The 27,927-nt window shown below is 44.3% G+C and overlaps 2 protein-coding genes across 2 annotated transcripts; one reads left to right on the forward strand and one right to left on the reverse strand.

The window, feature by feature from the left end:
* The first annotated feature begins 267 nt into the window (after positions 1-267).
* LOC127189062 (cytochrome P450 2E1) lies at positions 268-10,257 on the forward strand. Its single transcript, XM_051145576.1, has 9 exons — positions 268-494; positions 1,254-1,413; positions 4,069-4,218; positions 4,928-5,088; positions 5,418-5,594; positions 6,346-6,487; positions 8,395-8,582; positions 9,085-9,226; positions 10,005-10,257. The coding sequence occupies exons 1-9, from the start codon at positions 318-320 to the stop codon at positions 10,187-10,189; spliced, it is 1,482 nt and encodes a 493-aa protein (XP_051001533.1). The 5' UTR covers positions 268-317; the 3' UTR covers positions 10,190-10,257.
* Positions 10,258-12,199: 1,942 nt separating this feature from the next.
* Syce1 (synaptonemal complex central element protein 1) lies at positions 12,200-18,348 on the reverse strand. The gene is made up of 13 exons (XM_051147025.1): positions 18,267-18,348; positions 16,760-16,822; positions 15,489-15,548; positions 15,077-15,151; positions 14,515-14,562; positions 14,226-14,280; positions 13,981-14,070; positions 13,703-13,766; positions 13,032-13,098; positions 12,836-12,959; positions 12,662-12,772; positions 12,452-12,539; positions 12,200-12,265 (listed from the first exon to the last, which is right to left on the reverse strand). Exons 1-13 carry the CDS (start codon positions 18,346-18,348, stop codon positions 12,200-12,202), a joined length of 993 nt encoding a protein of 330 aa, XP_051002982.1.
* Between the last annotated feature and the right edge of the window lie 9,579 nt (positions 18,349-27,927).

Genomic DNA, 27,927 nt, shown 5'->3' on the forward strand with positions numbered 1-27,927 from the left:
GGACTGACCTATGGGTTGGTGAGATATTCCTGCATGTAGTCACAAGCACTGCGGCAGGTGCCAGCAACCAGAGTATTGGCAGAGCCCAGCCTCATCCATGTCCGATCAGTAGATACAACTTCTAAGAGACAACAGCTACAAGGTTCAGCCTTTGAAATGATGGCCAACTGCAGCTAATAATAAACCAGTACCTTAGGCCAAGGGAGAAGAGTGTGTGATTGGCTGGTGAGTCACCCTCCTTCTCGACGACACATTATAAAATCTTTGGTTTTCCTCAGGAAATTCCTACAAGCTTACCGTGGGGCCCCGGGAGCACCATGGCTGTTGTTGGCATCACCATTGCCTTGCTGGTGTGGGTGGTTACCCTCCTCGTCATATCCATCTGGAAGCAGATCTACAGCAACTGGAACCTGCCCCCGGGACCCTTCCCACTTCCTATCTTCGGAAACATTTTTCAGCTGGATCTTAAGGATATCCCCAAGTCTTTCACTAAGGTAAGAGGAATATTGCTGCATTAAGAAAACAAGCTAGAGGTTAGATATAATATGTATCCATTAACCTCACTGTCAGCTGTTATCCAGTGACAGATTATCATGCTATTGGAATTAAAAGTCCAGTCCATCTTGGGCCTGCAACACCCACAGGAGAACTGCCATGCAGGCCCAGAGGCCCTGTGCAGTTGAAGCGATTATGAGATACTGGCATTGCTGTTATATTATGTGACAACTGACACAACAACAGGAGTACCTTGGCTAGTGTCACCCCGTGTCAAAGAACAGACTGAAAAAGGAAGCATTGAGCCAACTGTGATTTGCCAGAACAGCAGCATCTGCCTTTTGCCAATGCTGTGAACGTTGCATGAACTAACCAGCATCAAAATGCTACCTGGCAAGGAGTTGATGCTTGGTGTCTGTGTTAGTGGTTGCCTTTGCACATGGCAGGGTAGCTACAGGCTTAGGAGCGTTGACTCCAAGTTAGCTGGCAGTAGCCTGGCATGAAGAGCCTTAATCTTAGGAGCAGATGAGTGTCACCATTGATTAAACAGCCACAGAGAAGAGACTCATGTCTAGACAGAAGAAATGTCCCCTGCAAACCCAGCTCTTCAGGTGGAGAGGGTGTCCCTGCAGTAGACTAGACAGAAACGGTCCTTCCCCAAGCCCTTCACTCTCTCTGTGTAGAGAACAGGAGGGCAGTCTAAAGAAAGCTGACTCCTGCCTACCTCCTGCTCCACTCTGTGCATTTGGTCCCTGCAGCTGGCAAAGCGCTTCGGGCCAGTGTTCACACTTCACCTGGGCTCGAGGCGTGTCGTGGTCCTCCATGGCTATAAGGCTGTCCAGGAGGTGCTATTGAAACACAAGATGGAGTTCGCTGGCCGAGGGGACATTCCTGTGTTCCAAGAGTATAAGAACAAGGGTGAGTTGATTTTCTTGGGCCATTGGAGGGGGCAAACTAACAGGGAGAGTATATAGGTACCTTTTATCTTTTTTTTTTTTTTTTTTTTTTTTAGTTTTTTGAGACAGGGTTTCTCTGTGTAGCTTCGGCTATCCTGGACTCACTTTGTAGACCAGGCTGGCCTCGAACTCACAGAGAGATTCCCCCTGTACCTTAGTCACCATGCCCAGGTTGATTCCCCAAATCTTAGTGACAGCAACAGAATGAAGAAAGACTAGGTAAAGACTTGAGTGATGGCTTGTGCCTGCATGAGAGCATCCCTAAGACTTGTACCGAGCAGGCAGTGAGACCTCCAGCAACCACCCTCACAAGAGAATGGCAGATGCTATTTCTGACCCCAAGAAGTCTCCTCCAGAGGAGTCCTCCTCAGGCCTATGTGCTTTTCTACATTTGTCATTCCACTCAGTCTCTGGGTGTAGATAGCCCCATACACCCAGGTCCTTTCACTTGCCCTGAGGTACCTAACCCTGTCTGGCACTCTACTTGCAGGGAAGGACTGAGTTTTAGGTATTTGTTTTCCTCTATTCTAGCTGGAGATCTCCAGAGAGAGAGTTGCTCTACCCTGAACCTTGCCCACCTGTTCCCTCCTGCAGAAAGGAAGTTCAGGATACAGGCTGGCTGATTTATTTTCTGTGTTTTCACAACTCTATCTTCCGTTGAGTGTGGGCACCCAGAAGCAGAGGTGCTCCAAGCTCACCGGTGCCACCTGCCTGCCCAGCCTCCACCTTATCTGTATCTTCTTATTTCTTCTTTTTCGTCCCAGGTATCTATCCCAAAGCTGATAGAGGAGAGATAAAGTGTCCCATGATCCTGCCTGAGTCAGTACTGGTGATAAATTCCTACAAAGCTTTTTCCTTTTGTGTGAGATTTTAGATCAAAGCATTCTCGGCTTTAGGCCTTATCTTTAGTGTCTAGCTTGGTTTCCCAGTCTGTGTTTTCAAAACTATTTTACCTCAAGCAGCAGCATTTGATGGTCCTTAATCAGTACTGTGGGTTTCTGATTTGTCTCAGAAAAAAAAAAAAAAGCAGAAATTAACCATCTCAGTTTTTGTCCTTGATATAGGGAGTTACTGCCACCATACCAAGCAAAGTGACAAGGACCTGCTAGAAAGGGTACAACCCTTTATGTGTCCTCTAGCCAAGCTCAAGCAATGGGCCAATGCAATTACAGTCCGCCTCTCCATAGGCTAGATACAAGAGGTATTTGCTGTCCCTGCCTAGGGGCTCCAAAATCCTATTTTTATGCACCCCAGAGGGGCATGTAAAATCAGTTGAGCCTTAGGTAAGGAATGACTTTGAGTCTCCAGTCTTCATTATGTGAATGTTTGTTATAATAACAGGATTAAGCACAGGTGTGTGGCAATGTACCAAGATCACCGCATACATCATTTGAGGAAATATTGAGAAAATGTCATCCTCACCCGACAGTCAACCTAGTGAAAGAGCCTCTTACCACAGTGTTAAGGTGTCAGCGCTGCTACTCTCTCAGCCATCAGGTCTTCAGGATAAAGACCTTCCTTAACCTTCAGAATAAAACTGAAATCATAAGTCTCAGGCTGGTCATCTCTTGTTCTAGAAAGTTCTTTAGACCATATGTGCCCTGAAAACTTCCCCCTGTTCTGCAGAGTGTTTCACTGTGCATCTCATATGTAATTAGACTGTTAACATGGAGAGAGTATGAGATGCAGGCAAGCGCTGTACCCCATGTGGAGATTATAAGTCATTGTTTTGTCTTGAGATACTCAGAGCCTAAAAGCAGATATCAAAACATTCTTTATTAAGGAAATGATGGTGGAAAAAAATAAGAGAGGTGATAGGGAGTGGGTAAAGAAAGAGGAAGGACTCCTGCAGTGCAGAGGGACCTGAAGGTCTTTACTAGGCAAGAGCTAGCTGGGTGGGACTGGGTGGGGCTGGGTGGGGCTGGCCCTGGATACCCTGAACTGGCTCCAAGAGAATCCAAGAGCTCCAAGAGACAGATATTCAAGCCATCAGTCAGCATGGCTTAGACTCAGTTTTGAGGAATGAGAAATGCTCACAGAATTAGCTGTGCTAAAGATGGGAGAAAAGGAAAAAGAAGTTTCAGAGTAGTTGATTCCCAGTGTCATCACGGGGGTAACCAAGCCTTGTTCTAGGAGGAGAAACGATCAGTTTCATCTGAGGGGAAAGTTCTCCCTAACAGTTCATTGAGACGAGATAGCACACAGCTTTCTCTCCCAATGTAGTCAAACTGACTCTCAGGTTTTAGTAAAGGATGTTGCTTTGAAACCAGAAAGCCGTTGAGTTGAAGTGCTTGTGTCGTGAAGGTTAAAATCCATGAGCTCAGAAATGCTGCTTAAAAATTCTATGAGTAGACAGAAAGAGGGGACGGGTCCTCGGCTGGAGTGGCTGCCTGCAGCTTATTTAGCATGGTGAAGGTTCAGAGCAAAGTATGAAACCAAAGAAAATAAACCGGTGCTAAGAAGCGGCAGCTATGAAACACAGCCTGTTCGCTCCCTGTTCTTGTACTGCTTCGTCACCTGTTCATCCCACCCAGCACCCAAGACCGTTTCCCCCTCCTCCCCTACTTCTCCAAGAATTAGGTATTTATGGTCATCTCTGTGGGCCCCTTTCTCTTAGGGATTATTTTCAATAATGGACCCACTTGGAAGGACGTGCGGAGGTTTTCCCTAAGCATCCTCCGGGACTATGGAATGGGGAAAGAGGGTAACGAGGCCCGCATCCAAAGGGAGGCGCACTTCCTGGTGGAGGAGCTCAAGAAGACCAAGGGTTAGTATCTCAGCAGGCGGGAGGGATCCTGGCTAGGCTTCCGAGGACACTGAACAACCTGGAGGCAGTTGGCAGCTAAAGGAACCCTGGGGAAGAAAAAGGTCAAGCTGGTCCCCTGGCACTGCCTTCTCAATTTGAGTCCCAGCTCTTTCCAGACGAGCAAAAGTGGCCTCCGGGTGTGACTGTTGTATTCTAGATGGCATTTAAAAAGTAAAGACCCTCTGCTCAAAGGTAGTTGGTAGACAGCACAATCTCCTTGTGGATCCCACTATATGGGGAGTAAGGGCTACTTCTGACATGGACTCTGGTGCCCAATTGTTAATCACTTCCCCCTTGGCAGGGCAGCCTTGCCAGGCCACAGAGGAAGAGGATTCAGGCAGTCCAGATGAGACTTGATAGGCTGAGGTCAGAAGGTAGGGGAGGAGGGGTACCCTTTCTGAGGACTAGGGGAGGAAGGGGGATGAGGGAGGGAGGGTGAGACCAGAAGGCAACAAGGGAGGATCCTACAATCGGGATGTAAAGCGAACAAATTTTAAAAATAAAAAGAAAGAGAGAGAGAGAGAGAGAGAGAGAGAGAGAGAGAGAGAGAAAGAAAGAAAGAAACTTGGAGGCTCACATATCCATTAAGTCCTCAGTGAGAACTCACAGAAGGCTGAGTTAACTAGGGAAGGCCATGGTGAGATGCTTACACTCTTTACCTGTTTTCCAGGCCAGCCTTTTGACCCCACCTTTCTGATTGGCTGTGCACCCTGCAATGTCCTTGCGGATATCCTCTTCCACCGACGTTTTGATTACAACGACAAGAAGTGTCTGAGGCTCCTGAGTTTGTTCAATGAGAACTTCTACCTGCTAAGTACTCCCTGGGTCCAGGTGACTATGCTCCTCCTTTTTCCGTAAACCTCCAGTTGTACTGTTTACATCAGAAGGAGAAGAAGAAATATTCAGGTTGCATGAAAGAGACAGGCTTGGAAAAGCAAATTACAGGAACATACAGGAAGGCATTGGACTAGGATGCTCAGCACCCTTCTCACTTCAGTGCCTGTGTAGGCTTGCATGTACACACTCTTACCTGCACTACCTGGAGAACAATACTCCCAAAAGACACTGTTGGACCCCGTGTTCTAAATAGTATGATAAAGACAACCATAAATTCATTGTTTGAAGGTTCTTGTCAGTTACATATGTTTTGTTCTCCTTAGATTTACAATAACTTTTCGGATTATCTGAGATACCTACCTGGAAGCCATAGGAAAGTCATGAAAAATGCATCTGAAATAAGACAGTATGCACTTGAAAAAGCCAAGGAACACCTACAGTCACTGGACTCCAGCCACCCCCGTGATGTGACTGACTGTCTGCTGATAGAGAGGGAGAAGGTACCGGACAAGATGGGCCTCCTGGGATGGGCAGAGTGCATACGGTTCCTACACTGTGAGCCACTCGCTGGTATGCACGCTGAGCACCATGGTTGCATTTTGATGCTCTTGGTTTTTCATAAGCATACATGGCTTCAGCGTGACCACCATGCTCTTCTGGGGTTACTTTTGGAAGGCATAGGCCCACTATTCAGCTCCTCCAGGCCAAGATGGACTGCAACCTTTGGGGAATCTAGTCTTGTGTGAGAAAACATCAGCATCCCTTTTTCATATGTATCGCCCAATTTTGCTTAGCCTCCAGTGTTCTGGGCCTTTCCACCTTTATGTTCCTAGAGCTGCTAAGCCTCTTACATGCCTATCCCTTACTTTCTTGCCATAATGGCTTGAAAACACTGATTTCCTCTAGAAAATTTCCATTTGAGAATCCCTGCCCCTGGTCCAAAGAGCACAGCCTTGAGCCTGAAGAGAGGCTGACACTAGCCCCTACAGCTTAGAGGTCACTAGCGTCATTACACAACTCTGGCACTACTGGCCAAGACAAGACCCTGTGACCTGGTTAAGAAACCCTTTCCTGTGCTTGTCCTTTTTCCTGGGAGCCTCAGTTTCCCTCATCATGAGGTAGAAAGAGCTGTTTCCTGATAGCACAAGGAGTCTGCCATAGCCTGGTCCCTCCCTGATGAAGAGCAATAGGCACCACTTTCTTACAGCTGAAGAAATCTGACCAGATCCCTGACTGTCTCCCACTTCACAGGAGAAACACAGCGAAGACCCCATGTACACCATGGAAAACATTTCTGTGACTTTGGCCGACCTGTTCTTTGCAGGAACAGAGACCACCAGCACAACTCTGAGATATGGGCTCCTGATCCTCATGAAATACCCAGAGATTGAAGGTACATGGCTGAGAAGCCAGACGCCCAGGTGGCACAGCTGCGCCCTGTCAGGCTCACCCTGTGCATGCCAGGCTTCCGCTGTGGTTCTATGGCCACCTTCTTACCTTCAGTGCCCCAATACCACTAAACGAACATCTTTAAAAGCACATGGCCTTGTATGCACCAGGGCTTAGTATCCTGAAGACTAGCTAGTCCTCCACACACGCCCCACTGGGATGCTTACGGCCCAGTGCTGAAATGGAGAAGGGAATGAGTCTGTGCTCTGCCCTGTAATAATTTATAATGGAGAAAATAATGTTTCAGTTTCCCCTGAGAAACACTCTTTGCATTTGTAGGCTGAGCATGGTATAGGGGCCAGGTTGGGTCATGCTGGAACACCTTGCCCCAGGGGGCTTTGAGGTGGAAATTGAAAGGGAAGCAATCAAGGCTGTCCCATATCCACTTCGCTTCCTCTTCAAGGCTTGGAAGCAAAATCTGGGCAGGAAGAATTCTGTGCCTGAAGCAGGAACAGGGGTCTTAACCCGGCATGCTGAGGGTATATATACATTTGCCAGATATGTGCAGTGTGATGACCCCACGTGTAAGCCAGTGGAGTTCGCCTTTAGTAGAGGAACTGGGGGGACTGACAACCTAAAGTGGGGGTGCTCAGAGGCCAGAAATCCTGCCATTCTCTGAGCTATGCATAGATCGGGGCAGTGACTACATACAAAGCAATGTTTCCCAAGAGCATGTTTGTGTGTCCGTCTGGTCCAGGGCCAAGATTTGAGCTCTGGCTGTTCTGTCAGCAATGCCTTTGACTTTTCGCATCACACAGGAAAATGAAAATGGAAGATGACTAAAGTCCAGGGAGGGAAATGTATAATCACAGCAGTTAGAACTTTTACGACTGTGCTAGGAAACAAAAATTTTTAAATGTTTTAAATGATTAGTAGCAAAATGATATAGATGAGGAAAAATAAATATGACAGGGACATATACACTCAGTGCCAAATTGAACATAGATTGACTTTTTTTAATGTTTGCTTTAGAGCTCTTTAAAGAAATGAAACATTATAGGGCTGGCTAGAGCCCTACTAACTCACACTGCCCTGCTCCACTCCCCGGCTATGGCGATGCTTCAGGACCACTGTGTAGCATTTCCATGTGACATGCCTTAATAGTATGTCATACCATGTACACTTAATGCAGCTTGCTTTTTTTTTTTTCTTTTTTGCTCCACATATTATAGAGCTCCACAGCAAATCCTAATCACAGAAAGACAAAGGAGCTTGACAAAGGCTGCTATTGCCTCTGTCATAATCACAGAGACTTTCAGATTTCAATAACTATATTCTATTCTGTCACCATCTTCCTATTTTAAACAATAGTAAGCTGGCCTAGGGTGATAATTCAAAGATTTCCCTCTAAGAGGACGTTTCCAAGACCCTTTTATCTCTACTCCTGATACGAAGAGAATGGGGAAAGCCATCACCAATTATGAGAATGGATGCCCAAACTTCCTGTCAACTGTGGATGATCTCACAGATCTTAACTTTCATTGACATTTGTGTAGAAATGACTTAACAATTCAAAGTACCTGGGGATTGTAAATGTAGTTTAAGGTGCTCCATAAACATACACAGTGTGTGTCTTGGCAGATGGGTGGAAGAATAATTAGATAGATGTCTGGGTGGGTGGAGGTTTTGAGGGATACTTGGATAAATGGATAAGTAGGTTCACAAGAGTGTAGTGGGGTGAGGTAAGTGGATGAAAAAGTGGGTGAGTTAAATGAGCAGATAGATGAGCAGCTAGATAGAAGTGACCTTATATATAATATATGTATGTATACATATATGGGTAAGTGGGTGGTAGGTAGACATCAATTCTGGAATTAGCCCTTTAAACTGAACTCATTCATACCTTGGCAGAGAAACTTCATGAAGAGATTGACAGGGTTATTGGGCCAAGCCGTGCCCCTGCTGTCAAAGACAGAATGGAGATGCCCTACATGGATGCTGTGGTGCATGAGATTCAGAGATTCATCAATCTTGTCCCTTCCAACCTGCCCCACGAAGCAACTCAAGATACTGTGTTCCAAGGATATGTCATCCCCAAGGTCAGGCATGAGCTAGAGAGCACTCCACGTGCAGTGTCCTGTTAGTTTCTCACCTAGGTTGCTCTTCAGGATAGAGACTCAGGGGCACCTTTGAGCAGCATACATGGCTGGATGTGGGAATCAAGGCAGCATTCATTCTTGCCCTGCAGAACACTTCACCCATAGTCACCCCAATAGCCTCATGACCGAAGAAATAAAGGGACTCATGGAAAATGTCTCCTCAACTGGTCTAGAGGACTTGTGGAAGATTCTAACACTGAGATCCCATGACGGCAGCAACCCAGCCTGAGACCCATCCTATGAAAGATATAACGCTCTCCTCTTCATTTAGACCTGATCTCTGGCTCTTTTCTATATAGCCCTTAAGTAAACAGCATTGTAAATTAAAAATATGCCATCCTGAATAATGTAAAGTTCCAGCAGCCCTCTTTGCTAGGGTCTTCCAGATGAAAGCCTATGTTTTGTTAACTTGACTGATAGAAACTTCTGCTTCTTCTTCCAGGGTACAGTTGTGATCCCAACTCTGGACTCCCTTTTATATGACAGCAATGAGTTTCCAGATCCAGAGAAGTTTAAACCTGAGCATTTTCTGAATGAAAATGGGAAATTTAAGTACAGTGACTACTTCAAGCCATTTTCTGCAGGTAAGCAGAGGTCAGGGATCACACCTTCTCTGAGAAATTGTCTCCTTCAACCCTATGCTTACTTCCATGTGCTCTCCCCATCTTAGATAAGGGCTACCATCTCAGCTCTGCCATGCCCTTGTAACGTATAACCCAAGGACATTCCTTCCTGTTCAGAGAAGTCAGATGGCAATTTCAGCAGCAGTCTTGGAAATGAAGTGTACTGGGTGGATAATTTTATCACAGAGTAGACATTTTTCTAATTAATTGCTCAGCTTTTCTACTCTAACAAGACTCAGTAAAAAGCTCTCAAAACTGTATTACCGAATTCTTCATAAGTTACAACAAAAATTACTAAACTCTATTCTTTAGCTACCTAGACTCTTAGTAAGCATCTGGACCTGCCCAGATGCTCCCATCCCAGGACCTCCCCTAGGATTTCAGCAAAGGGTGATTTCCACAGCCAGTTTGATAACGTTAACAGCCTATGTTTGCATAGGCTTCACCTGTCCCATCTTCCTGAAGTTACGGCAGAAACTTTGCATCCATTTCCCTAAACTACTGCTTGTTTATGCAGCACAGTTCTGAATGTGTAGTGCCTGAATGAGGCAATGTCACTGACATTCTTATTTTCTGACATATGGCCACTGGTGTTCAAGGACCAATGAGCAAGGACAGTTAGTCCCACTTTCAAGTGATGTGCCTGAAGCCTCCTCCCACACTCCCAGTCCCTTAATGTGAGAAGTGTTAACTTTACGAGGTTCCCTCAGCACCTCATCAGCACTGTTGTTACTTCTAGGAAAGCGCGTGTGTGTTGGGGAAGGCCTGGCCCGCATGGAATTGTTTCTGCTCTTGTCTGCTATTCTGCAGCATTTTAATCTGAAGTCTCTGGTTGACCCGAAGGATATCGACCTCAGTCCTGTTACAATTGGCTTTGGCAGCGTCCCACGCCAATATAAACTCTGTGTCATTCCCCGCTCATGAAACCTGGAAACTGCCTGGTACAGCTGCCCATTGTTATCCCTTAAAATGTGTTTTCAAAAAATTCCAAGCATATGGAGTTTGTGCCATAAAATGGAACAGAAAAAAATAAATAAACTCTTGATGGATCATGTTAGTTATGAATTTAATGACAGCCTTGTCTCCTTGGCTGTGTCAAAGTTCCCAGGAAGTGAATATCATTTCACTGCCCATGGTATAACATCTTCCGATGTGTCTGTCTCTGACTTCAGGATGTGTTTGAATATGCATGGATGACCATGGTTATCTGCCTATCTCAAGACTCTGAATTTAATGATATATTCAAAATTCTCTTATGGGATAGAGTATCACATCCCTAGGTTCTCAGGACTATACTGTGAGCAGCTTCATGTTGGCCCTACTTTCTAGCTCATCTACTTTGGGTCACTGCCCAAACCGAAAGTTTACAGACCCCACAGCAGTAACCACTGAAGTTGCTTGGACCATCATGGCCCCACAACAGCAACACTTCTTCCAGGAAAAGTGTAACTTTAAATTTTGCTTTGGGGCAGAGACGTTTTAACTTAAAAGATTACCATTAGGAAAATTCCAAAGTATCAGGGGAAGGATGGGGTGTGCGTGTGTGTGGCTCTAAGGACTATTGACTAAAATTGTAGCATCATCTGGTCACTGTGTAAGATTGACACCTGGTTCAGCAGAATCACTAACTATATTCACTCAGTGGTAAAGCTTGAGATGCCTCAAGTCTGGTTGTCTTCTGGGGAAGTATCATTGACTTCACACGTACAGTTGCAACCCAGGCCTGGCGGCATACATCTTTAATCCCAGCACTCAGGAGGAAAAAGCAGGCAGATCCCTGTGAGTTCCAGGACAGCCTGATTTACATAGCAAGTTCCAAACCAGCCAGGACTACACAATGTCTCAAAACAAAGAAATTAATAAAACAGGAGTGCAGTTCTTTAGGAGAATTAGTCTGTCCTTAAAAAAAAATTACTATTGCTCTTTAGTGTGCATATTTCCTCCAGACCTGACATGCCCGGGCCCATTTTGAAAATACAGTGACTGTGGCAACCTATAGAGAACTGTGCCTGAATCATGGCTATGAAATAAGCTATACAGCAGATATGAAAGTCTATGAGAACAAGGCTGTTAGCATTCACTTCAGTGCAGAAAGGAAGCATCAAAAGACACTCAAGAGACCTTACAAGATCCTCTTCTGGAGTTCCACTCAAATCTGAAATGGTACATTCTAGAACAAAAAAAAAAAAAGACTGAGGCAGGACTTAAAAAGGAATAGCTGCCTCTGAATCGTCCTTGTTCTGTGATTCACCCTGATAACTCATTTATTCACTGAGTTGGGTTTGACAGAATCTTTCCTTTTTGTCCCCTTCCATGTGTGGAGTGAATATACATTCATTTGCATCTTACCAGGCAACCCACAAAACAAATGGCCCAATGGAACTAAAGATGAATGGGGAAGGTCTGCCAGGTCCTCCTCAAACAAAAGAGCAGCTTTAGTTAGGATGCTCCCAGCAACAGTTTAGGATTTCTCATGAGCACCACAGACCACATGCAGACTCAACTTTCCTTGTTTGGCTTGAGGAATGAGGTGGTGGTGGAACGCATCCGAGCTGGGGATGTATCTTCCTCTGTTTCAAAGTCTATGCTATGTGGGCCTCCGTGAAGGAATTAAACTACACGGTGGCTTCCGATCCTGGAGCAGGTCCAGCTCTAAATCCTTCTGGCCAAGGTCAGAAGGGTGTGTCAGATACTCTGGTGAGGGAGAGGCAGGGAAAGCACTGACTAAGAGCCTGCGGTGTGGACCCTAAGCTAGTCAAGAGTCAAAACTGAGCCAAGACACCTCCAGGTTCAAGACTTGAGGGGTTTGGCCCCAACACCCACTCGTCCACTCAGTACACACTCAGATGAAGAAGTTGTACAAAATATCCCCTTTATTTCAAACAGCTTCATGTGGTGTTTGGGGTTAGTATGTCCTCCAGGCCAAGATGGGTATCAGGTCCTGCTTGGTGAGGGCTCTTGGACGTTTTCCTCATTGACTTGTAAGGGCTTGGGACTGGTCTGTAGAAGATAAAGGCCCAGGCATTTTTCCCTGCTCAGACAACCCCCTTCCACCTTTGTGTGCCCGTGCTACCACGTGTCTACACCTTCACCCTAGCTGTGCCTGTGCAGCAGGAACACCCTTTTCCACAGACTATACACTGGAGAACACCACTATTCTCCTTTCCCTTTTGCCCCAAGATTTACCATCCTCCATGAGGTGTCTCCTTCATCTTGCATATTCTGACTTTGAGCAAGGATCTGTACCCCATGCTTTTCCAGTTCTTCCTTCACCCTATGGAAGAAGAGTGGACAAGGAGAATGGACGCAGGAAAATCAAAGTCTAAAGAGACATATAGGCAGCAGCTGCCATTCATCCTCCTGGGAAGAAGGAGGACACAGGAGCTCTGTGCCCACCTCTGCCGTTTTTGCTGTAGCTGTTGGCACCTCTGCTTCAGCTGCTGGTGGTGCTGAGCTGCAGCCTCTAGGAGCTCCTCAGCTTTCTTGTTCTCCTCCTTGAACATCTGCCTGGAAGTGGGGAAAGGAGTCAGTGCTGGGCATTTCCTCCTCCTGCCCCACCCTGCGTCTTACATTGCTGCGGCTGCCTCGTGGCTTCGGAGGAAGAGCCCATCAGTGAAGGTAGAAGACCCCTCAGACCCACACAGGGCAGACAGGCGATGCTTCACATCCTCCAGCTTCACCTCAATCAGTTTCTCTACAGAAAGAGGAGTGAGCAGGTGAGGGCAGGCTGATGCAGGTGAGGGCCACCCTTCTGCCCTGGCCTCACCTTCCTTGAGCAGCTGCTCCTTGCTGCTGTCCAAAGTGCACATCTCCTCAGCCAGATGTTCAGGCTTCTGAGGGGTGGAACAAAAAGACCTGTCCAGATCCCCTGGCTCCCTGGGGCTTCAGAGAAGCCTGTGTAGAGCTGGTCATTTCCCCCGTCTGTAAGGTTCACTACCTAGTGCCCTGGCTCTCAGCTCACGCAGCCATGGCATAGCCCTGGGGCACTGGTCCCCTCTCCTGGGACCTTTTAGCCTTGGGAAAGGCTGAAGGAAAGCACTTGAAACCCTGAAATCTGTAGGCCTACGGTCCTGAGCCGCTCTCCAGGGACTTAGTTACTAGCATTTCTCCTCTCTTCTCTCCTTTGTGGCTTCTTCACTGACCTGCTCTTCTGACATTCAGACTATTTCCTGCTGGGTGTCTGGGAACTCCCAGGGGTGAATGTTAATTGTTTGTTCTGAGATTTGTCTACTGTGTCTGAGATCGTCTTACACACACACACACACACACACACACACACACACACACACACGGATAGTCTCAATGGATGATGACTCCATTTGATGTTATCACAGCACACGCACACCCAGAACACGGCTGGGTTTGGGGTGACAGCAGGGCCACCAAGGCTTGTATAGGGACAAAGTATAAGAAATGGCATAGCTTTGTATGACTCACATGAAATTCCATGAGGTCCTTATGTTGGCTCATCAAAGCTTCCAGCTGTTCTTCAAAATCCATCCTAGGAGCCAACCACAGAGCCATGAAAGCCATGAGCTACCACAGGCCTGAGTCTGTAGAGCACTCAGGGACTTTGTTCATGTCCACTCCTCCACAAGGAATACCTTCGCCCCCTTGATCATGAAGGACTAAGCTTGGCCAGGTCCTCTGCCTATCCAGGGCATTACTGTACATAAAGCACATCCCCAGCCCAAGCCTCCTGCCTTGAGGTTTACCTCAGTTGCCGTAGTTTGTCCTTCTCATTGTCAATCTGAGAGTGCAGGAAAGAAATTCTCTCTTTACACTCCTGCAACATGCTGTGCTTCCTGGGAAGGAAATCCACATTCAGCCATGTTTTTGAATGACTCAAAGACAGTTGAGGGAGGGTTGGGAGCATCTATTCTGTTCCTCTGTATTCAGGCAGGTGATGTGGGAGGGAACAGGGACACTTAGGGAGACCACTGTAGGCATGGTATCTTACCTCTGTGCCTCACTTTCCTTCTCCTCACAGTGCAGCCGCATAATCCTCAGGGTCTCTGTAAAGATAATAACGGGGCCTTATGAATGCTTGTTGAGGCATCTAATTTGGCAGATGGAACAAAACAGATCACTTCAAATCTGTGAACACTTGACTGGATTTTGACATTTTCTGGGTCTGGTAAAAAGTCATAGGAAGGTCACGAGGTCAGGAGTTCTTAAGTTTCTAGCTCCTAGAGAGAGTGGATTTAGGCAGGTACTACAAAGCCTGGAAATGGCAAAGATGGGAATACCTTGCTTTTTGTTCAAGATATCCTTCAGACGTACTTTCTCTTCGTGTACTAGAAAACATAATAAAGGTTCAGGCATTAGGGACCAATCACAAAAATGTCAAGGTGTGACCCTAACCTAGATGTAGTTTCCCTGAGGCAGGCAAGTTCCCAGCCCTATGGTAACCACACTTCTATAAATACAATATGCCATAACATTCACAAAAGATACCTGTGAGGACAATCAGTGACATCCACTAGTACTGGGAAGAACTACACCAATCAAAAGGGCCATGTGGTCAGGTAACTCAAGACAACTAAGAAAGACCTCTGCAGTAACGGAGCTGGCGGTGCAAGGCAAGAAGCTGTGTTATCTGGGGCAATGCATGGAGGATCATGTCTACAAATGACTCAGGCAGAAGTGTCCTCAAAGGCATTTGCAGAGCTATTGGAAGATGGAATGCTGGACGGACATGAGGTTGGAGCAAGAGAAGCATCTGGGCCCTGGTGAGGACATCAAGGGCCTGCAACCCTGCCTTGGAAGTCTCAGACATTACAGAGAGCTCTACAGTCTCAGTCCACTTACGTGCGTCCAGTTCCTTCTGCATGGTATCCCAGACAGTCTGGGCCTCTCCAAGCTCCTCACTGGCTTTCTTTTTTGCTTTACCAAAGAGTAGGATAACATTTAGTTAGGCACAGCCTCAAGCACAAGTGATAAGATTTCATATTCAGCAAAACACCTGGGGGGGGGCAGATTTTTACAAAACAGGAAACAAGGCTTTCTAAATTCTGGTCCTTCTTGCTGGCTTGGGTGGCAGCAGCGCCACCTTCAGAGGCAAATGACTACGGCAGTTACATGCAGAAGGGCCTTGGACTTACATCTTCATGAAACAACTACACATGTATTAACAAGGACTACTGTATTTCTACATTTTTACTGGGCCTGGCCTGGAAAGACATCTGGCTGCTCCTGGATAGCAGCCAATCGCTGAGCTCACCTTGCTGAACCTCGTTAATGCGGTTAATCAGGACCTCAACCCGGGGCTCTAGACTTCCCACTGCAGGGGAAAAAAGGAAGCTCATTGTTGATAGAGTGTGCCTGCCTAGGATTCTGCAGCTTTCACGACACAAAAATCTCCTAAGCATCTCATAAGCACAGGTGCTACACTATGGTCTCAAAGTTGGAGTGTGAGGACAAGGAACAGAGCCATAGAGATGCTGAGTCAGGCTGTAGGAACTTTAGTCAAGGGAAATGAAGCAAAGGGAAATTTCTAAAGGTAAAGTCAGGAAGTGTTTCTCAGATATAGGAAAATGTCAAGTAAGGAAAGAAGGCCCTCGAGCCCTCTGGATAAGGTAGAGGGTGCAAAGTGCAGAGGCCTGCCCTGAGGAGGAAGTGAGACTGCAACACGATGACGTGGCAAACAAGGAGAAGGTGGCAGGGTGTGACGGGAAGGAAGGGTTATGGGTAACGCCTCTGGATCTAACAGAGAGCTATGGCGTCAAGGGAGACTTAGGACGAGGTCTGGGGAAACATTTTGCCTTCTTCTGTTCAATCTCTGCTTCTGTGATGCTGAATCATCAGGGCTCCCTTTTCAGCTCAAAAACTAAAATGTACAGAGCCATTGAGATGGTGCCGTGAATAAAGACACTTGTCACCAAGCTGACAACCTGAGTCTAATCCCTGGAATCCATATGATAGGAGGCAACTGGCTCCCTTAAGCTAGCCTCTGACCATCACACTCTGTGCCATGTACAAGAGCATCAACACTGCACACGCACACACACACACACACACACACACGCACGCACGTATGCACACATAGATGCACGCACACATGCGTGCACACACACACAGAGGTATGCATGCATGCACGCATGCACACACACACATTTCTTAAAATTAAAACTGAAGTTCAGAAGCATCTATGTTTATGTGTATGAGTGCTTTGTTTGCATGCATGTATATGCACCACATGTGTGCCTGGTGCCTGCAGGGACCAGTAGAGGACATCAGATCTCCTAAAAATGGACTTCCTAATACTTGTGAGACACCGCATGCATGCTGGGACACATCTGTCCTCTGCAAAAGCAGCTAGTGCCCCTAATGCTGGGCTACCTCTCTATACACACGTGTCCAAATTTCAGTTTTAAAGAAAGTTAATGTGAATAAAACAATTTATTTGTGTGAATTGTGGAGCTTGGGGTTGAATCTATATCTGCCTGACTTCAAACCTCAGGGTAGGCCTCGCAGGCAAAAGAGACACATGACCTTTCTGCAACTTTTTCACCATTTCCATTAAGTCTTCAATTTTCTGTGTGGACATACACTGGCCTGCGGAGATAAAAACAAACATTTCAAACTAGAAAGTAGTTGAAAAATCACTGTAATGGGTTGATGGCATTATCAATTAGGAAGTTCTAGAAAGTCTAGAAATACATTGACTATAAACAAAATGTACTGCAGAAAGTATTTTTAAAATAGCCAATTTTTAAAACCAACTAGATACTTACTGAGGTAAACGAATTATTGGTGCTGTTATATAGCTGTGGCAATAGTTTTATTTTCCTGGAGTACAAATGGCTTTACTATATATAATTGATACCGATTAAAAGCTTCCACATAAAGTAATATTTTGTATTAATTTTTATAGTCAGTATATACATCTATTTTTAATTTTCTGGTGAATTAGATGTTGGAAGTCACTACTACCTGTGGCGTTAGCATCACAGTAAAGGAATTAGTCTATGAATCACCTAATTTTTAAAAAGTCGCCGATTAACATCTTTTTGTCAAATGGATGCTAATACTGATTAACCAACGTTCAAGATCTAAGAAACAATTCAGGGATAGAAACACACAGTAAAAAGCACTTAAGGACGCACAAGGCGCCGTCCAGATTAGGAAAGTGCAGAGGGAATTTCTTAACATCAAGGGGGAAAGGGGTTAGAAAGATTCCTAAGGAATGATAAAGACTTAAAAGCTACATTAATTTAATCTCAAAAAAAATGGTCTGTAAATAGATTTTGATCCAAATAAATGCACTGTTTTAAAAAATTAGCAAAAATTTTTAATCAACTAAATACTTGCTGAGATAAAAGAATTGTTGGAGCTGTTATACGGCTATGGCAACCATGTGATTTTTCTAGAGTACTTATCTTCCAGATACATGCATGGGACATTTATAGATGACACAGCTGTCAGGGGTGCTCTATCAAAAAACAGAGTGATGGAGGTGGGGCGGGGCGGGGGGAGGGAATTGACTAAATCACAAACGTCAAAGCTGGGCGGTAGAGTCATGGCTTAAGCGCATCTGGTTCCGTGCTTTTGTATAAATTTGAGTTTATCACAATAAATAAATAAATGTGTGTGTGTGTGCGTGTGTGTGTGTGTGTGTGTCGTTTTGCAGCCCCAAAACACAGACGTTAAACTATCGTTTGTGCAGAAAAGTCGAGAACCATAGTTTTACTCGGATGCAGTCCCAGCACCCTCACGCTAGACACGCTAAGCTGGCGACAAGTTCTGGACAGCGAAGTACTTCATGCCTGGTGCCGCCTGGCCCCCGTGCGAGCCCGCGGTGGAGGTGACAGGTGTGTGCCCTACAACAGCCCCACACTAGGCCTGGCATTGCGAGCCAGACTGGCTCTGAGGCGACACGCGCCTCGTCAGCGAAGATGGCGGTCAGCGTCCCCCACCTGCCGATCTCCTCAGGCCTCCACCCGCGGCCCTCTCACCCTGCCAGCCCGCAAGGCCAAGCCAGGCGCCCTCCAGCCACTACCTCCGGCCCCCTCAGGCCCGTGCAGTGGGTCTGCTGATCCTTCAGGCTCCACACCCAACGGGGGCTGCGGTCTGGTGGCCATACTGCTCCACTTCCTCAGCTGCCACAGCCGCTGTGAGGCTGTTACACACTGCACCTGCGCAGTAGGCTGCCAGTAAGTGCTAGAGGACCACGTGCTCAGCCGCTGCGCATGCGCAGGCACAGACCTTGGGCGTCGTCGTCCCCCAGTGCCCCCCCACCCCGCCCCAAGAAAAAAAAACACAAATCTTATTTAAATGTAATAATCAAAATGAAGACTTCAACGCAGTAACTGGCCAGTTTCAGAGGCTAGTGTGGACGAGCATGAAGGCCTCACTGTCTACAGAGGTTAGGGTTATGGTTGTTAGAGATAGAATTAAAGGCTACCAAGAAGAGACGTGATAGCCTATGATCATATACAGGGGGAGGAGGTCCCCCTTAGTCACAGTCATAGGGAGGGGAGTAGGGGGAAATGGGAGGGAGGAATGGGAGGATACAACGGATGGGATAACAATTGAGATGTAATATGAATAAATTAATAAAATATATTTTTTTTAAAAGAAAATAAATAAATAAAGTTGTCAGTGTTAGGCTTTGGGTTCCAATGTGGGGCATTTCTGCTCTTGGACTGAACAGTGACACCGAGCCGACTCCTGTTGTCTGCTGAAAAGAACCCTAAGGACCTGTGGTGGACATGACGAACAACCCAGTTCCCAGTTCCCAAGAGACCGTTCGCCACGACTTCAAAAAAAAGCCTGGTGTCTCCTCCATGCTATGCCTAAACCATGCTAAGCCATCTGCCAAGACATAGCCCGGGTCTGAGCTCTTCTGGCACATTCCACCCCGACCTGGGGGTCGGGTGGGGGACCTATTCTCACCTCGCTCCTCTATGGTAGTCTCTGTGACTGAGGTACAGACCTTCTTATACCAGAATAAGCCAACAGTCCATATGTCTGGTAGTTTGCTCGTCCCAGTCCCAGTCTAAAGTCTCGCAATACCTCCCCCGGAACACACTAGGTTCTCGGAGTTCTTAGCAGGAGAGAGGGAGGGGAGTCTGGTGGACTCCTGCTCGGAACAGATGCTAAGTAAGGCTCACTGCATCCCACTCAACAGCCACTCTAGAAATGCGAGTGAATACCTGGTACTCAGTTGCCTTGTGTTGATGCTTTGTGTACACTGTGTTAATAGGTAAGCTGGCATGAAGTGCCCATAGGGAAATAAATAGTGTAATATATTAAAAATTATGTACTGTTTTATTGAAGACCAAAACTAAAATGATACGTATGTATGTGTGTATGTGTGTACATATACATGGAAGCTTTTCTAAAATAGACCACACCATGGCACACGAAACAGATCTTTACAAAATTCAAAAGGAATGAAATCACTCTTTGTGTTCTAGCAGACTGCAATTTAATAAAACTTAAAACTGACTGAAAAGTGTGCCTACATGTGTGTGTATGCGTGCGTGTGTGTGTGTGTGTGAGAGAGAGAGAGAGAGAGAGAGAGAGAGAGAGAGAGAGAGAGAGAGATGCCTGCTGATATCTTATGAGGACCATGAATTTTTTTGTGATTCGAAATGTGAGAATGTAATAATTACATGTCTGTATATTTCAAAGCACAGCAAAAAGACATATACTTCTTTCCTATTTGTGATGGCTAACCTTCGTTGTCAACTTGATTGGTTTAAGAATTGCCATGGAAGCACATTCCTGGTTATAGCTCTTAGTGAGGTTTAACTGGGGGGGGGGGGGGGAACTTAACGTGCATGTGGGCAGCACCACAGATAGTGAGGTCCTAGAGTGAATAATGACACAAGATGCTGAGCACAAGTATTCTGCATTCTCTGCGCTGACCCTGGAAACAACACGGCCAACAGTGTCCTGCTCCCCCTCACATCCCAGTCATAGCCCCCTCCCGCCTCCCCTCCCAGTCCCACCCTCCCTCCTTGTTTCCCCTACCCCTCTTCCCCTACTCCTCAGAGAAGGGGAGCCCCCTCCCACCTGCACCCACCCCCTCCAGCATATCAAGTCTCATCAGGACTAAGCTCATCCTCTTCCCCTGAGGCCTGGTGAGGCAGCAGAGTCCATGTCAGAGTTGGCACCCGGTCCCCTCACTAGGGGACCCATATGAGGACAGAGCCACCTGTCGGTTACATCTGTGTAGGAAGCCTAGGCCCAGTCCTTGGTTGGTGCCAACTAACCAGGGCCCAGGGGAGCCTGTGGAGACGGAAGGTCCCACCCGCGTTCCTTCCCTACACTGATGGACTACATCTCCTGCAACCACAGGCCAAAATGAACTCTTCGGCCCTTTTAAATAGCTTCTTGTCAGGTGTTTTGTATTTTAGAAAAGTAACACACTGTGAATCTCTTGCTGGGCCTAATTTACAAATTAATCTTTCTTATGGGGATATGTTCGTAGGTTTTAGTTATCTGGAAGTAATAAATTTGTTCATTATTTTTAGAAGTTTCCTGGTAAGGTGTTGGGGAATGCTAACGAATGGCATCGTGTCATCTGAAAACAGGGATAGCTTCACTTCTTTCCTTCTCTCGCCTTATTGCTTCAGCTAGTTCTTTTGAGCACAACGTTGAAAAGAAGCAGAGACAGTGGCCATCCCTCCCCAGTGCCTGACTTCAGTGGGATTGCCTCAAACTTTTCTTTATGCAGGATGATGCTGGCTTTTATTATGTTGAGGTATGTTCTCTCCAGCTCTATGTTTCCCAGGACTTTCATCATGAAGGCATTTTGGATTTTGTCAAGGGCTTTTTCTGCACCTATTGAAATGTGCAGTGATTTTTGTCTTTAACTTCCTTTATGTGGTTTATTACATTTACTAACGTGCGTGTGGTGCATATGCATGAATTGCAGGAATAAAGCCAACTTGGTCATAATTCATCATCTTTTTGGTGTCTGTCTATACTTTATTTGCAGTGTTTTAGTAAATATTTTTGAGTCTACGTTCATCAGGGATATTGTCCTGTAGTTTTTGTTGCTGCTGCTGTTGTGTTTCGTTGTACCTTTTCCTGTTTGGGGTACTAGAATGATACTGCCTTTGTAGGAGTTTGGGAGTGTTCATTGTGTTTCTGGCTTGGTTTTGTTTGGAGGTTTTTTTTTTTTTTTTTTTTGCTTTGTTTTTTGCTTTTTGTTTTTGTTTTTAATAGTTTAAGAAAAAATGAATGCAGATCCTCACTGAAAGAATTCTACTGTGCAACTTCGAACCCCGAACCAGATCTAACCAATGGACAGGACAGTCTCCACAGTTGAGTGGAGAGTGGAGAGTGGGGTCTGACTTTCATACGAACTCTGGTGCCCCATATTTGACCATGTCCCCTGGAGGGGGAGGCCTAGTGGCACTCAGAGGAAGGACAGCAGGCTACCAAGAAGAGACTTGATACCCTATGAGCATATACAGGGGGAGGAGGTCCCCCTTAGTCACAGTCATAAGGGAGGGGAGTAGGGGAGTAAGTGGGATGGAGGGAGGGATGGGAGGATACAAGGGATGGGCTAACAACTGAGATGTAATATGAATGAATTAATTGTAAAAATATATTTTTTTAAAAAAGAGTTCTACTGTGAATCCATATGGCTGGCCGTAGATGTTTTATTTTCTAGCTGGAAAGTGTTTTATTATTGGTTCAATCTCTTCATTTGTTATGGGTCTGTCTAAGTTGATGGCTCCTTCTTGGTTTCCAGCTTAATGGATACAGGTTTCTAAAGCATTACCTTATAATATTCTAAATTCCTTTGGTGTCTGTTGTAATATTTCCCTGCTCGTTCCTGATTCAACTGAGTCTTCTTTTTCTTTCTTTTGATTAGTCTATGAAACTTGTTTATCTTATCAAAATAATAGCTCAGATTCATTGATTATTTTATTGTTTTCTTTGTTTCTGTTTCATTGATCTGTGCTTTGATTTTCACTATTTCTTGCCGTGAACTAGGTTTGGATTTGATTTGTTCCTGTTTATCCAAATATTTCCATGACATCATTGAGTAATTTATTTGTACTATTTCTGATTTTTTTTACTATATGTACTTAGAGCTAAGACTTTTTCAGAGAGGCAGAGGCAGGAGGACCACTGTGAGTTCAAGGCCAGCCTGGTCTACAAAGCAAGTCCAGAATAGCCAAGGCTACACAGAGAGACCCTGTCTCAAAAAAGAGAGAGAAAGAGAGCTACATATGCTACATATGTCCCTTGTAGTAGGACTGTTTCCAATGTGTCCCAGAGGTTTAGTTGTGTTTTGTTTTCATTTTCATTAGTTCCAGTAATTTTTTATTTCTTTTTTGATTTCTTCTTTGATCCATTCATCACTCAGTAATGAGTTGTTTAATCTCCGTGAGTTTGTGTATATACTAAAGACCTTTTTTTTCTGTCAGTTTTAAGTTTTATTATATTGTGGCCAGATAGGATACAAGGAGTGATTTCATTCATTCTGAATTTGTAAAGATTTGTTTTGTGTTACAGGATTCTGTCTATTTTTAAAAAGCTTCCGTGTGCTGCTGAGTAAAATCTGTATTCCTTGATATTTTGGTGGAATATTCTATAGCTATTTGTTAAGTCCATTTGACATATGATACCAGTTATTCCTGATGTTTCTCTGTTTATTTTTGTTCAGATGATGGAAAAAGTGAGGTATAAAAATAATCTACTATTAATGAGTTGATGCCAATCTGTGCCTTCAAATCCAGTGTAGATAGATAGATAGATAGATAGATAGAGATAGATAGATAGATAGATAGATAATGAAATTAGGTCTCCTGGAGTTTGGTGCATATAAGCTTAGGATAGTAAAGTCTTCTTGGTTAACTGTTCCCTTGATTAGGATTAAGTGCCTCTCTAATTCCTCTGATTATATATAGTTTGAAGTCTATTTTGTCAGATATTAAGATAAAGATGCCTGCTTACTTCCTAGTCCCATTTTATTGGAATAGTTTTTCTATCCTTTTACATTAAGATGGTGCTTATCTTTAAAGCTAAGATTTGTTTCTTTTTGTTTGTTTGTTTTTGTTTTTTTTATTAATTTATTCTTCTTACATCTCAATGTTTATCCCATCCCTTGTATCCTCCCATTCCTCCCCCTGCCCCATTTTCCCATTATTCTCCTCCCCTATGACTGTTCCTGAGGGGGATTACGTCCCCCTATATATTCTCATAGGGTATCAAGTCTCTTCTTGGCTACCTGCTGTCCTTCCTCTGAGTGCCACCAGGTCTCCCCCTCCAGGGGACATGGTCAAATGTGAGGCACCATAGTACGTGAGAAAGTCATATCCCACTCTCCACTCAACTGTGGAGAATATTCTGACCATTGGCTAGATCTGGGAAGGGGTTTAAAGTTTACCTCCTGTATTGTCCTTGGCTGGTGCCTTAGTTTGAGCGGGACCCCTGGGCCCAAATCTGCCTATCATATTGTTCTACTTGTAGATTTCTAGGACCCTCTGGATCCTTTTATTTTGCTATTCTCCCATGCATCTCTCATTTAGAGTCCCAATAGAATGCCTTCCCCTCTGTCCCAGTTTCCTGGTAAGTGAAGGCTTTCGTGGGACATGCCCCTTGGGCTAGTATGCAGATATAAGTGAGTATATACCATTTGATTCTTTCTGCTTCTGGGTTAACTCACTCATTATGATCATTTCTAGCTCAATCCATTTATCCACAAATTTCGGGAATTCCTTGTTTTTAATAGCTGAGTAGTATTCCATAGTGTATATATACCACAGTTTTTTATCCACTCTTCTACTGATGGACACTTAGGCTGTTTCCATGTTCTGGCTATTATGAATAAGGCTGCTATGAACATGGTTGAGCAAATTTTCTTGTTGTGTGCTGGAGCATCTTCTGGGTATATTCCAAGGAGTGGAATAGCTGGGTCTTGAGGAAGCCCTATTCCCATTTTTCTGAGATAGCACCAGATAGATTTCCAAAGTGGCTGTACTAGTTTGCATTCCCACCAGCAATGAAGGAGTGTTCCTCTCTCCCCACATCCTCGCCAGCATGTGGTGTCACTTGAGTTTTTGATCTTAGCCATTCTGATGGGTGTAAGATGGAATCTCAGAGTTGTTTTGATTTGCATTTCCATGATGACTAAGGAGGTTGAGCATTTCTTTAAGTGTTTCTCAGCCATTTGGTATTTCTCTGTTGAGAATTCTCTGTTTAGTTCCAAGCCCCATTTCTCAATTGGGTTATTTGGTTTGGTGGTGTTTAATTTCTTGAGTTCTTCATATATTTTGGATATTAGACCTTTGTCAGATGTAGGGTTGGTGAAGATTTTTTCCCAGTCTGTAGGCTGTCGCTTTGTTCTCTTGACAGTGTCTCCTGCCTTACAGAAGCTTCTCAGCCTCATGAGGTCCCATTTATTAATGGTTGACATTAAGGCCTGGGCCGTTGGTGTTCTGTTCAGGAAGTTGTCTCCTGTGCCAATATGTTCCAGGCTCCTTCCCACTTTTTCCTCTAAGTGGCTTAGTGTCTCTGGTTTTATGTTGAGGTCTTTAATCCACTTGGATTTGAGTTTTGTGCAAGGTGACAAATATGGGTCCAGTTGCATTTTTTTACACATAGACCTCCAGTTAGACCAGCACCACTTGTTGAAGATGCTATCCTTTTTCCATTGAATGAATTTGGCTTCTTTGTCAAAAATCAAGTGACCATATGTGTGTGGATTCATCTCTGGGTCTTCGATTCGATTCCACTGATCAACCAGCCTGTTGCTGTGCCAGTACCATGCTGTTTTAATTACTATTGCTTTATAGTACAGTTTGAAATCAGGTATGGAGATTCCTCCGGAGCACCTTTTATTGTACAAGATTGTTTTAGCTATTCTGGGTTTTTTGTTTTTCCATATGAAGTTCAGAATTGAACTTTCAATGTCTTTAAAAAATTGTGTAGGTATTTTGATAGGGATTGCATTGAATCTGTAGATTGCTTTTGGTAGGATGGCCATTTTTACTATGTTAATTCTCCCGATCCATGAGCAAGGAAGATCATGCCATCTTCTCAGGTCATCTTCAATCTCTTTCTTCAGAGTTTTGAAATTTTTTTCATACAAGTCCTTCACTTGCTTAGTTAGGGTAACTCCTAGATATTTCATATTGCTTGTGGCTAATGTGAAGGGTGTAGTTTTCCTAATTTCTTCGTCTGTAAGCTTGTCATTTGTGTATAGGAAGGCTACAGACTTTTTTGAGTTAATTTTATATCCAGCCAATTTGCTGAAGGTGTTTATCAGCTTTAGGAGTTCTCTGGTGGAATTTTGAGGGTCACTTATGTACACTGTCATATCATCTGCAAAGAGGGATAATTTGACTTCCTCCTTTCCCACTTGGATACCCTTGATCTCCTTTTGTTGTCTTATTGCTCTGGCTAGAACTTCGAGTACTATATTGAAGAGATATGGAGAGAGTGGACAGCCTTGCCTTGTTCCCGATTTTAGAGGAATTTCCTTGAGTATCTCACCATTTACTTTGATTTTGGCTATTGGCTTGCTGTATATAGCCTTTATTATATTGAGGAAAGTGCCTTGTATCCCCGGTCTCTCTAAAACTTTAAACATGAATGGGTGTTGAATTTTATCAAATGCATTCTCTGCATCCAAGAAGATGATCATGTGGTTTTTTATTTTCAGTTTGTTTATATGGTGGATTACATTGATGGATTTCCGTATATTAAACCATCCCTGCATGCCTGGAATGAAGCCTACTTGGTCATGATGAATGATATCTTTGATGTCTTCCTGTATTTGTTTTGCAAGTATTTTATTTAGTATTTTTGCATCTATGTTCATAAGAGAAATTGGTCTGAAATTCTCTTTCTTTGTTGAGTCTTTGTGAGGTTTAGGTATCAATGAGACTATGGCCTCATAGAATGAATTTGGTAATTTTCCATCCATTTCTATCTTTTGGAGTAGCTTGAAGAGTATCGGTATTCAGTCAGACTTTCAAAAAGCATGACCTGTAGTCATCACTTAAAACATGTATCCTGTCTAAGCTGTGGATCCTGTTGTCTAAGATCACAGCAGCGCATGAAAAGGCCTATCAGAATGAGACATCAACATCTGAGAAATGGCTTTCACTGATGTGTTGTAAAGCTGCTTTTTATGTGCAAAATATGATGACCAAGAGATTTTAGTTTCTGTTTAGATGAGAGTTGGTTTTTTATTCTGATAAAGGATATAAAAAATCAACACCTGAGAAGAATTGGCCTGAGACTCTCATTTGCTTTATTTTCCTGTTGCTGTCAAAAGCAACTTAAGGGAGGAAGAATCTAATTCATATTACAGTTCCAGGCTATATATTCTATCATAGTGCGGAAGTCACAGTGATAGAATCTTGAAACAGCTGGTTATATCGCATCTATAGTAAAGAAGCAAAGAGCCACAGATGAATACATGCACGCTTACATCATCTCCATTTCCCCACTCTTACCACACTTCAGCATTCCCATACTGTTGTTTTAACAAATGAAAAATCTCAAACATTCAATTTTACAAATAAAGACTCAGGAGCCAGATGCTGGGGTGAAAACCTGCTATCTCAGAGAGGCAGAGAAAGCACCCATCTGATCCTTCTTACTTAGCTCATGTCTTAGAGGAAAAAGCCCATAAAGCTCACTAGCTCAACTGACAGCCCAGGAGGAAAAAAAGAAAAAAAGAAAGAAAGAAAGAAAGAAATCCCAAGGCCAAAGGCTTGCTGGCTCAAAGCTCAAAAAGGTCCTTCTTTATTAAATACCCTTCAACTCAAAGTCCCTCCTGCTCTTTAATCTCTGTCTGCTGGGATTTTTGCTTTGCTTCTTGACCTAGGATTAACTTTAGTAAACCTTGTGTGCAGAAAGCTCTTGTATTAAAGGTGTATGCTAGAGCTGACTGAACCACATCATAATCACCTGTTTACAATACAAAGAAAGTTCTTGAATTAAAGGTGTGTGTTATGGCTGAACCACACCAAACAAGAAACAAGTTTTTCACCATCTCAGGGTTCACAATGAGATCAAATATCCTGCAGCATTTTCCCATTTTTGTCTAAATAAAAGACTTTTCTCTAACATCAAAAAACTATATACTATCTGGTACACACACACACACACACACACACACACACACACACACACCACTTCTAGTCCATTAGTATTTGGCAAACTTGGAGATGGTATTCTATTATCTATCCTATCCTAATTAGTCTAAAGTTTTGTAGATAAATTATTCTCTTATCATATCTTATATCTATCAACCTAAAAACATCTATCTAGACCATAAACCATCTTTTTAACTCTCTAAGCAACTACACTGAATTGTAAAGCTATAATTATCTAGTCTTCAACACCATCAGAGACCTAAGAAGAATATCTGAATAAACAGCAAGTCTCTTCCAAAACATAGAGATGACAGATTCTACTGGCTGCCTGGAGAGTCACCCAAGATATTTCCATATTGTTGGAGCATCATCTTTAGCTTTCTAGCTCAGAAAATCTGACAGACTTTTCTTTCGAGCAGGTAACAATCCGAAAGATTTGCTCACATTGTCCTTGCAAAACTTGGCAGTCAACTTTCCTACATCCAGTTTGTCCAGTATTCTGTCTGCAGTAGAAGCAAGGACATTTCTTGTTCAGTGGCTAGCTTGTCACATATGTAGCCATCTCCTAAATGAGAATTTTCTGAG

The sequence above is a fragment of the Acomys russatus genome, chromosome 5, assembly GCF_903995435.1.
Source record: "Acomys russatus chromosome 5, mAcoRus1.1, whole genome shotgun sequence".
NCBI classification, from domain to species: Eukaryota; Metazoa; Chordata; class Mammalia; order Rodentia; family Muridae; genus Acomys; species Acomys russatus.

What these genes read in the sequence shown, in the direction of transcription:
- LOC127189062 (XM_051145576.1), top strand. Translation starts at nt 318, where the DNA reads ATGGCTGTTGTTGGCATCACCATTGCCTTGCTGGTGTGGGTGGTTACC. An exon ending in TGCTGATAGAGAGGGAGAAG is followed by an intron (nt 5,595 to 6,345) that starts GTACCGGACAAG and finishes CCCACTTCACAG; the next exon opens with GAGAAACACAGCGAAGACCC. An exon ending in CTTCAAGCCATTTTCTGCAG is followed by an intron (nt 9,227 to 10,004) that starts GTAAGCAGAGGT and finishes TGTTACTTCTAG; the next exon opens with GAAAGCGCGTGTGTGTTGGG.
- Syce1 (XM_051147025.1), bottom strand. Translation starts at nt 18,348, where the DNA reads ATGGCCACCAGACCGCAGCCCCCGTTGGGTGTGGAGCCTGAAGGATCA. An exon ending in AGGACCTCATGGAATTTCAT is followed by an intron (nt 13,099 to 13,702) that starts GTGAGTCATACA and finishes TCCACCCCTCAG; the next exon opens with AAGCCTGAACATCTGGCTGA. An exon ending in GGAGCAGCTGCTCAAGGAAG is followed by an intron (nt 12,960 to 13,031) that starts GTGAGGCCAGGG and finishes CTCTTTCTGTAG; the next exon opens with AGAAACTGATTGAGGTGAAG.